Source organism: Amphibalanus amphitrite, unplaced genomic scaffold (genome assembly GCF_019059575.1).
Source record: "Amphibalanus amphitrite isolate SeventyFive unplaced genomic scaffold, NRLGWU_Aamphi_draft 001278F_arrow, whole genome shotgun sequence".
In the NCBI taxonomy this organism is placed as follows: domain Eukaryota; kingdom Metazoa; phylum Arthropoda; class Thecostraca; order Balanomorpha; family Balanidae; genus Amphibalanus; species Amphibalanus amphitrite.
The window spans coordinates 137,348-148,657 of NW_024882771.1; the positions used below are offsets into that span (position 1 = coordinate 137,348).

At 50.1% G+C, this 11,310-nt stretch overlaps 1 protein-coding gene across 2 annotated transcripts; it reads right to left on the bottom strand.

Moving 5' to 3' along the window:
* Positions 1-410: 410 nt before the first annotated feature.
* On the bottom strand, positions 411-10,134 carry LOC122371772 (transmembrane channel-like protein 7). 2 transcript variants are annotated; one of them, XM_043348445.1, is made up of 5 exons: positions 9,553-10,134; positions 6,846-7,070; positions 5,950-6,078; positions 3,616-3,713; positions 411-3,278 (listed from the first exon to the last, which is right to left on the bottom strand). In XM_043348445.1, the coding sequence occupies exons 2-5, from the start codon at positions 7,030-7,032 to the stop codon at positions 1,305-1,307; spliced, it is 2,388 nt and encodes a 795-aa protein (XP_043204380.1). In that variant the 5' UTR covers positions 7,033-7,070; positions 9,553-10,134; the 3' UTR covers positions 411-1,304. The 2 variants fall into 2 exon arrangements, with proteins under 2 accessions (XP_043204380.1, XP_043204379.1); XM_043348444.1 differs by having other exon boundaries at positions 6,846-7,067; positions 9,553-10,078.
* Between the last annotated feature and the right edge of the window lie 1,176 nt (positions 10,135-11,310).

The following is an 11,310-nucleotide window of genomic DNA, read 5'->3' on the forward strand; positions in this document are numbered from 1 at the left end:
CTAGGCAATAAATAACTACTAAGTATTTATCATGAAAATTGAAGTATTCGTCGCTCAGCAAAGCAAACCGACCGACCCAAACAAAACACAAATCGCACGTTTTCATTCATTGCTGCCAGATGAAGCGATATGGAATCCATTTTTCTGCTGAAATCCCCAACGGTAAAGTAAAATACTTCACATGACTTGAGATACGTGGCCCTCAAGTCTCACCTAAAACGATTCCTAGGTCTTTATTTCTATGATTCCTAGCACCATCTTATTTTTCTTACCTCAAGATAAAGTTAGCTTGAAATATCTACGACACGAATTATGGTTCTCCACGTTTTTGGTTGTCAGTTTTTTCCCACTAAGCTCCGCAGTCCGCATTATGCAGTAGGTACCGTCCATTGTTCTCATCACAAACAAGGTTTCTTAGGTTCCGTTTGTCTTCATTAAATGTCAATAAGGAATGCATTTGTAGCCTCACGACAGCACAGCTTACAAAATCAAACTAGCGGTGACAACAGGAACGTCTAGCTGTCGACACAGGCGACAGATGGCTCCACCAGCGGCGGCTGCCGAGCGCAATCTCACCACCCCGGCTCCTGAAAGACGGCCACCGGCGCCGGACGAGCGACCTTCGTTGCAAACAGACCAGAATACTTTCCAGTGACGGGACACAACTCGACAAGACATGCAGTTGGCACAGCGAGCAGGTACAATAAATATACAGAAATCATTGTGATCTTAACGGAAACCGTCGGCAAGTAACATGTCGATGCGATGTGCCTTTCTAACTACAAAACATATACGTAATACCGTAATTGGTGATGACAATGCCGTGGCATGTGCCTAAAGCTGCGTCCGGTGCCTATCGCCGTAGGCACCGTCTCGACTAGGTGCACCTGTTCTAAATGAGCTCTGGGTAAAACATAAACATCATCTGCAACTTAAATAACGCGGTGCGTAGACAACCTAAAACACTGCGATCACATTACGCACATGGCTTGGCAAGGTCTGGGCGCGCTTTGAGCCCGCAGGGGCCGACCGCCACGCGCTCCGCCAGCGCCACCGCAGACACACCCACCGACTGTAAATACTCGGTGGTAAGCGCGCGGGCCGACCAGACAAGCACACCAGCCCGTGCCGACCGCATAGTGAGCCATCACAAGAGGTAAAATTCAACAATACATCACATCGAAGACTAGACGGCCGGCGGCGGCAGCGGCAGCGGCGGACAGGCTCTCTAGAAAGGAGGCCAGTTGAAGCCGCCGGCCGGCCGGCGGCCGCGCGTGGGTCCCGTGCGTCCGACCTCTGCGCAGCTACAAGCCCTGGTGTGTCACCACCTGGGCGTCGCTGCTGGAGCGTGAGCCCATCTCAGCAAAGTGGACGCCCTCGGTCATCCGCTCGCCGACCACGTTTTCACGCCGCTCGCCGAGCCGGCTGCGCGTCAGCGAGTTAAGCTCGTTCAGTTTTCCGAGCAGGAACTGTTTGTCGTGGCCCTCCAGCACCAGCTGCTCTTTGAGCACCTCGATCATGTGTTTGTTGGCCGCGGCGATGGCAGAGTAGTAGTACATCGCCAGTAGAAGGATGATCACCAGCGGCACCGCGAAGCCCGCCGAGCCGAAGTAGTAGAAGAAGTTCCGCAGCCAGGCGGGCAGCTCGTCCACCGTCTTCTGAATCTCCCGCCACATGGTGTCGAGGCCGCGGTACGGTCCACACGAGCGAGACGGCCGGATCTCGGCGAGTGAGAACACCACGATCAGTAGCGAGGCGAAGAAGGAGAACAGCGAGACGAGCATGTAGAACGCCGACGAGCGGATCGAGTGCAGCGACAGCGTCGGCGGCGTGCAGACCCGGATGCACGTGAACCGCTTCAGGTAGAAGAAGAGGAAGCACAGCAGCGCCGCCACGCCCGGTAGGAGTGGCGAGAAGAAGACTCCCAGCCAGCAGAGCGCCTGGTTGTACACCACGTCCAGCACATGGCGCGGGATCTCAAACTCCTGCAGGAACAGCGTGCGCAGCCACGCCGCCGGAAAGTGGTCGATGAATATGCGCAGTGGGAAGTAGACGAAAATGTTGAGTCCGGCCAGCGCGGCGAAGTCGGTAAGCATGAGACGCCAGCACATCTGTCCGACCACAGTCTCCCAGCAGGCGTTTCTCTGGCAGCCGTCCGCGTAGCAGGCGTCGGGGTCCAGCCGGCCCTCGCACTGCGCCTTGTACTTGACAAAGAACGAGTACATGAGCACTGCGATGGAGGCGACGCGCAGGAACACAGTCCGCAGCAGGGTGAGCGTCACCTGCACCTGCGGCGTGTACCGCTCCAGCGTCACGATGTGGTACATGAACATGGTGACGACGATGTTGAGCCCGGAGACGGTGAAGGGCGGCAGATACTGGTAGATGTAGAGCTCGATGCCACTGTCTGCATTCTCCACGTTGACCAGCGAGTACTGCACCACGAAGTAGATGATGACGCCCGAGATGATGAGGATGACGGTGACGATGATGTTGGTGACGGTGCGGACCACGTACAGCTGGACAGTATCCATCTGACTGCGGTTCCGCCGCTCCGCCTCGTACTGGTCCGTCTCCAAGTAGCCCTTCAACTCGTTAAACACGGCCTTCTGCTTGTACTCGGCCGAGCTGACGTTGTCGATACAAAAGTCCCACGCGCTGAAGATGACGTTGCAGTACTGGTAGAACTTGCCGCGCGACAGGATGGCGTCCTGGAAGCCGTGCGCCGTGTGGATGACCACGTAGACCAGGCAGAGCAGCAGGCAGACGAGCGTGACAAGCACGTAGGCCAGAGGCAGGTTGTAGTAGATGCTCGTGTGCGGCGCCACCAGAATCTCGTTCTCGTAGTAGCCGTAGAAGAGCGGCGTCAGCTCCATGTAGCCCTGGCCCTGCAGGAAGTCCATGAAGGCCTGCGCCACGCCGCGCCACCGCATGGCCGTCACGTTGGCCACGTACTCCTCGTGGCAGCAGGCGGTGATGGTGGCCGGCCGGTCGTCGTCGTCACAGTGCTCCGTGTGGCTGGGCGGCAGCAGCGCGTTGGGCAGCACCACCAGCAGCAGCATCGCCGCGAACATGGCCAGGTTCATGTACATCACCTTCTTGATGTAGTGGAAGTAGGAGAGCACGCCCGTGCCGAAGTTGCCCTCGATCAGGCGGAGGGAGTCGTGCCACAACTCGAACGAGAAGATGTCGACCATGGCGTCTTTGAAGCGTGACCAGAACTTCTGACGGGTGAGGTGAAACCGCTGCATGCCCTGCATCCGAAACGTAGGAGAATTCTGAAAGCAGACGAATTGATAGATTAGTCAAGTGCCAGATATAACAGACCAAACACTCAAGTACTGATCCCTGCCAAGTGTCATTCAGTATCACCTATATGGGGATACATGTAAATGTAAAAGAACTGAAGTGAAGCGATAAGATATTCCTACCACAACGGGTTATTGTTCCATTGATATCCAACACTCGACAGCCTCGTCAATATCAATGTTAATTGATGTAATTATTTGCTTGGGCCAAGATGGTAAAGTGTCAAACACTTACTAAGATTATCACACTTATAAACATAAGCCTCAAAAGCGATCACACAAAATGATGGTCGTGCGGTGATCGTACCAGCAGTTTGTTTTTGCGTTCCCTCTTCTTATCCATGGGAATGGGCATGGCCTTGATGGCCTGAATCTGGTCCCAGATCTGCTGTTCGTCCGGTATTTCTGCAACAAGGAGACAATGACGTCATTATCGAGTGACGTCACGGGTCCGGCTATCTATCAGCCGTTCCCGAGAAAAAGAACAAAGTCTGACGCATGATACATTTCTGTGGACAGGACGACTGACAGATGTCGGGTAGAATAACAAACACACTGGCAAAAGCGACCAACAGGGATGACGTCACGATACAACGGTTTGGCAGGTGGATACACAAATGACGTCGCTGCCCGGTAGACTTCACAGGTAGGCACGGTTGTCATTTGTAACACCATATTAATTATCCTGTTGCTGAGTAGCTACCAACCATTTGTTTTGAAAGGAGACAAGAGTCCAAGACACGGTGACTGCCAGTCATCGAGCGGATTTCCGAGCAGAAATAGATCATATGGCGCCGCTCTGCCGACGGCATATCACAGCGAAGTGACAGCTGAGGAGCGGTGACGACACCCGGAACCGGTCCGCCCAGCAACCGCCCGACCCGCGGCGATTGTCCTACACCGGTGCCGGCTTCAAAAACCGCAGGTCGGGTATATGTACGGGTCGGGTAGAAAACGACACAATATTACGTCGAAGAATTGAAACTTTTGTATGTATCGAAGGTGAGCATGGTAATTTGATTCGGAAAATTAGGGATGGAAATCAGCCGTGAACATAAGTCACTCACGGGCATTGCCCTTGAGCGACTGTGGCGATCAACCAAGCATTGCAATGAAAGTTGCAATTGTGTTGCGTCCATGCAAACTCTTATAGTCCGCCTGTCCCGTCGCGGTGCGGGTTTCGAGGCAGTTCCGTTATTCGCTCGACGCTAGCATCGCGATTTATCGGCAGGGCGATGGACTGTATACACCGCTCCGTGGCTTATAACCGCATGGATGGGCCGCACTGGAGCGGAGGGGCGGAGCAGGTGCGGAGACCGGAGCCGGTGTCGGTCACATCCGGGTACCGAGCGGCGGGCCAGGGGACGGGACCGGCCAGTCAGGGGTTCCCGTCTACAAGGTCCGTACACTTCTGGTACACACTCGTCGGTTCCTACGACGTGAGTCGATTATGTAACAGTGTTATTCAGATGGCAAATCCTAGAGTGGAAGCGGTCCCTGTGCGCTGCGGCGAGTCGATAACGTGAAGACTCGGCCAATCATTACCCGTGTGCAACCACCAGAACTATAACAGGCTTACATTGTGTGAATTCGTACAACTATCGAATCATGTGAACTAAATCAGTGACCGCTCCATCGGGTCGGGTCTGGATTCCAATGGCAAATGCCTGCCTGGTATGCCTAAAATCGTCAGCACCACGACCAAAGTCAACAGAAAGAATCGTGGGCTGCTCCGTCACAAAACACTGTTATCCAGGATTTGATAACACATGAAAACCATAGGCGGCGGAACGGGGGGGGGGGGCACCGGGGCACCGTGCCCCCTTTGATTTTGACATTTTAACATTAGCCCTATGGGCGTTGCATGGAAAGAATGGGACCAAAAGTAGGCAGTGCCCCCCCCCCCCCCCCCCCCTTACGCGAAGAGCATTTTTAGCTGTGAACATGAGCATCAAAGGCACATCTCCAATTTGCGTCATAGATAAACCAGAAGCGTAGAACACAGATAAAATAATACACAGAATAGCGCACCGAGGCAGGGAAAAAACAAGATATGGAGTGGGACAGCTGACTCGCTATCATATCCCCCACAGCGCTATCGCACACAATCTTGCCACTTTTTACTGCTGTCTGATCGGATACGGTAGGACATCACACGACCTCACAGACTTTATCTGGGGTAGATAGCCAATAGCTAATTCCATATGGCCATAAAATTGCAAAGCATATCACAAAGAGCACTCATCAAAGGGCTGTTCACAGTGCAACGTTTAAGTCCGGTGTGACAATAACGACAAGGTGTGGGCAGATACAAAGCGATTGGATAGGATACCAGACAGACGATGGGTAACAAGGCTGTGGAGCGAAGGAAACCTGAAAGGGTGGGTGTAATGGGAACGGAAGTCCAGTGGTAAACTTGGCTAAATATCAACGATCACCTCGATGAAATAAGTTGAGACACAGGCAATTTGTTACACTGATTAGGTATAACAAGCTGAGGAACGGGCGATGAACGGGTCAGACAGAGGGCGAATGGACTGAGCCACGGCTGCTGGATCACCAATACCATGTCACTATCCCAAAGTTGTGGGAATCCTAATACAGCCGCACCTACGCCCCCTGCCCGTCCCTCGTCACGTACCTTGATCGGGCAGCACTGCCGGGTGGTCCACGTCGGTCTGCGACTGTCCCAGCTGGCTGGGCCGCACGGTCAGAGTGGAGCGACGCTTCCCCAGCGTGCGCGTCATCTGACCGCGACTCATCGTCACGCCTGGCGACGACATGGTGGTTCCCGGTCAGATCAGGTCACCAGAGGTCAGCTGAGGTCAGCTTAAATCACCATAGGTCACCAAAGGTCGCCCTAGATCGTCAAAGATCAGTTCAGGTCAGTCAAATTTCGGCCGACCCGACGGAGCACCGACCACACACAGACAGCGGTCACAGACTGACTCCCTCCGTCCGCTGCCGTCCACTCTCCACCATCGAGAGGCCACTCAGCGGTCAGCCGGAGGTGCAAACGGACACAGACGCACCCACACGATAACAAGGCGGGAGCTCCCCGGCTCTCACAGAAGATCTCACATAACAGGGCATCTCACATACACTCCTGAGCACAGATGACGAGCAGATTTTATCAGTCGACTCTGTTTGTTTCACGGTAGTCGGTATCAGTGTAAGCGATCGACCCCGATTACCCATAATTAACGACGGCATGATTTAAGGTGGTAAGTGGTAACTGATAACAGCCCTATCAACATAAGTGGAAAGTACGCTCTGCATAGGGTTACTCAATAGGTTCTCGGTAACCTCGCCAGTCATACAAAAAAGGTGTGACTTGGGGCGCATGTAGTGCAGAGCTCATCGGCGCCCACATTGTCTATTCTCCCGCCGTGTAACCAGATCGGTTCAGCTCACATCAACCGTAATCTCGGCCGTCCACCATCCCGCCACGTCCATAAAGCGGTCCTACTTACACAGTAGTCTCAGCAGCCCAGCATATCTGCATACGCCACCCCAAAACAGACCCACGACACTCACCATCGACGGTGTGCAGCAGCTGCCGACTGGGCAGGATGTTGAGCAGCTGCGCCTGCGACGAGGACACCCCGCCCGAGAGGCCATCGTCGGCCTCCAGACCGGCCTGCGACGACGGAAAGTGCTCCTGGTAGAACTCGCCGCGCGCCTCCTCCCAGGTGGAGGTTTGGGGGCGCGAGCGGCGCGCCATGCCAGTCGCCGCCGCTCACCAGTCCGCCCGGCGCGCTACTGTCGGCACAGGACGGGCGCGGGCCGCGTCACCGGCGGTGTCACAGTCATAAACACGGCAGCGGCGGCGGCGGTCAGGAGGGGGCGGGGGGGGGCAGTGGCCTTACAGGAGCGGAGTGGAGTACAGCCGACCGTAGGGAGGGGGAGGGAGGGGTGATAGTGGGAATTAGCAGCGAACACGGTCAGAGCCGGTGTGAGGGAGCTCGGTTACGTCGGACAGAAAGCTAACACAGAGTGAGTCACATGAGACTAGACAACTAGCGGTGAACTGGGGGGGGGGGGGGGCGGGGCTCGGATGATTGATGGGATCGAATGGCAGCGGTGAATGCGCACCATATGCGATAGCATTGAGAACGAAACCACAGCCAGCGAAACAATACGCCAAATAGCGCGCCGCCAGTCTGCGTATTGGCCGTGACGACTGTTCAGGGCCATCTTCCGCCCTTTGTGCATGGAGGCAGGACGGTTTCGTCACTTCCACGGCAGCCACAGTGCGTCTACTATTGACGGCGGGAGTGACAGAAAATATGAGTTTGGATACAACACACTTAGCACCGCCGGCCATCACTGTCCGTTTGTGGAAAACGTCTAGAGTCCTCCAAAATGAAAGTGAGCCCTTGCATATTCTGTCGTTAGGGTTTGAAAGCTCGCACCGTTACTGACGAAACCGGTCAGTAACAGACCCCTCACGCGGCACGCCACGTCGGTCGCGAAAACCGCCACCCGTCCTCCGCAACCGACCGGTTCCACCGGCGTATTGTTTGTCAGCTAACGGCCGGCACCTAACCGCTAGCGGTGTCAGGTACATGCAAGCGTTTTTGCAGTCAAAATTACAGCTAAGTCTGTTCGCCGCGTCGATTCGGGTAGAGTATTGGTACATTGCAACTTGCAAGCACAAAAGCTGGTAACATGCATTTGCTTGCACCATACCCTTTCATTAGACATGCCTAATAATTTCTTGGACACAAAGCACAAGGAAGTTCACAACTCAGTAAGAATGGATGCTGAGTCATAGCTGGCACATTTTGTCCAAAGCAAGAGCCAAAGGAAAAAGGTTGTCCACTGTCCAGCCCAGAGCAATAAAAAAGGTTAGATACTCCTGATTAAAAACAAAAACAAAGCTAAAAGACCAATTGATTTCAAACCAACATACATATTCCATCTTCACTTATCAGCCATGGCACAGTCACTATCCCCAAAAATGAGCATAATGCATATCATTCAGTCTGTATTGATGAGATAATTAGACAGGCAGGTATTTTATTGTCTGCTGAAGCATGCCTACTTTTGAGTTTTGACACATTATTGCCCAAAAAGTTTGTGATAATTTCATATCACATATGACCATATCAGACATGAGGAACAAATGGGTCATGGATACAAATTACTCCTGCACTTGCAGTATCCAAGAGCCACCTACTTCCACATGGCTGGTTACCATTCACATAACTGTGACTGAGAGTGCCTAAAAACTATTTACTGAATGCATGACTCATGAGACAATTGTCACTAATAACATTGACCCATCCAGTGAGGCCATTCATTTATAATAAGAATCAAGCCAGTAAAAACTGACATGACTAATTGGGTATCAGGTGTTGATTAAGTGATGTCTTATATGCATATTTTCACTCTCAACCTCATCACTTGCTGAAATGCTAAATATAATTCCTAAGTAGGTCTAGCTAGTAGCTACTAGCTAGGGTCAGCTAATAATTTTTTGTTGGCAATCTGATGAAATACAGATCACTTCCCATGACCTGGTGGCCTGAAGTAAGGACTGAAGAGGCTGGAGGTTTACATGAAATCTGGTGAAAGTAGCATGTGTAGAGAAGAGGAATGAAGCTACCATTATCCTAAGCAAATATTTTAGCCCCTCTGACAGTTTGACCTGACCCATGCTTATAGAGCTCCTGAGGCAAATGGTAGTTAAGTCCATACCAATTCATTTCCATCATCAACAAACACAGTTGGCAACACAGTTTTATTCTTAATCTATGCTGAAACTGGTAAAAATATAGGTGTGGTGCCCTGTAGGTACCATCCTCAAGTCACAACTGATGTCACTAACATTATTGTTATTGATAGGTTTAAGGAGGCACCTGTCAATATCTATCCACCACCTTTCACCTGAAATTCAGGATTAGCTGGCTCAATAGGAAGTTCTGGGAAAAAGTAGGCATAGGTAGAGCTTCAGACTATTATAATCAACCAGACTAGTATAAAGAGATATCATATTTTACCAGAAGCATTGGGTTACTATTTCCATATTTGCATCACAAATAAGTGGCACACCAATTTGAAAAAAAAATGGGGATACGAACTCAACTAACTAAACTTAACTAAAAAAAAACTGAACTAAAAGAGCACACTTTTTAGACAGCAGAGTACAGGAAACAATAAGTTATACATCAATTATTTTGATGCAAAACAATTATAAAACATTTCATTGATGAAAGAAACTGCACAATGCCTCACTCACCAAAATATCAACAGGAGGAGTTCCGCTCCGTCCGCTCCGTCACAGACCGAAATCCAATGCAAGCATGAAACAGCCAAGCAAATTTCATTTTGATATCCGAAATAATCCAGGAAAATAACAAGAAGTGAAGTGTTCAGGACACAGCCTTCCGGTACCGGTACACAAGGGAACACATGAAAGGCGGCGAGATGTTTTACCAATGAATTGCCAGGAAACGTAACTTGTTAGCAGCAAAGCGCTGAAGAAAGCTGAATTTAATACGCCAAAAATGCCCTACCTGCGCCATAAACAGGGCGCAATTCATTTTCAAGAGTTACAGTTGCCAAATTCTTACTGCAATTATCATACACTACAGATAAGTCACAATTGATTTTCTTCATTGTATTTAGAGACAAAGTCATGAAAATATTGAAATATGTCCATACAATCGATAAATCATTTTAGTAAAAAGTTTTCAGCTTCTACCCCTAGAAGTAGCACTGTCAAAAACAACGTTGTTGACAACTCAAACTGGAACTACGCCTGGAGAGCTAGAGCACAAGCGATCAGGCCCATGTCGTCCCCGGCTCTCTCTATCGTCTGGAGGTTTCGAAAGATGCTCTCCAGAGATGGCGCTAGTAAATTTGGCTGACATGACGTCATGCTAAAAAGTGATGGTTTTTGTGAGAGCAAATGTAATAATAGTTGAAAATTTTGTACTTTTGCTTAATTAAGAAAAAATAAATATACAATTGTTCAAAACAGCGTTTTCTTCATTCATCCTTCATTGTTTTAAGAGGAATATAGACAGTTTAAATATTTTTTCTTGACCGCAATTCGCACACGCACTAAATTAAAAGCTGGAGTTTTGTGCGTTCGTAAATCGTGATTTGAGAAAATAAGTTGACAATAATCTTTTGCACTTTTGCTTTACAATCATTTTTCAATGCAGATAAATGCATAAATTATTCGAAAATAGGCATATCTTTGAAATATTATGATTTTCCACAAGCAAATTTTCCCAAAAACTTGAACTACTTACAACTGACGAACGCATCCAATAATCTGGATGTCTTAGGATGAGTTCGTCATTTTTTCCGAAGGAAATACGATACAGTTCAAGCTATTTTACCGATTTATTAGGGTACTTTTGCCAATGAATTAATAAATAAATGACAACAATTAATCTCATTATCAACCATACTCGGAAGAACTTTCTTCGCATAAGCGCGAACACATCCGCGCTTTCATGAAAAGTCACGCCTGTAGATGTCAGGACTGCTGCTTTATGTTTCGCAAGGTGGCGCAGCGCGCAGGGTACCGACTACCGAGGCTGAGGTCTCCAGACTCTCCACCACGATTTAACTTGGAAATGGCCGATGGGGAAGGTCTCACCCAAAAACGGACGCCCTTTTACACAGCTGCATAAAGAGAATGAATTATTAGCATAGCTGACCACACGTCCCCTCCCCCTCTCCGCCCCAGCTCAATAGGAAATATCGCCTATTTTCCTTAGTCAGTTATATTCTGACTAATTTCTCACTCTTCCCAGTAAACCTTAACATGCATGATGCAGATGTCCACTGCGTAAGTCGTGTGCTTTCGTAAGTGTGCCAACTATATAGTGTTGCCTGCCTACACTCTACAGTACAGCCTACTGCTTCCCCATTGTCGTTATAATTGGTGATTCTCAGGTCAAAAGTTACACAGTGGTCTCAGAGAACAATCGTTTCAACAAATTAACGATTCAAACCGTTGCATTCTACTTATATTCCGGTC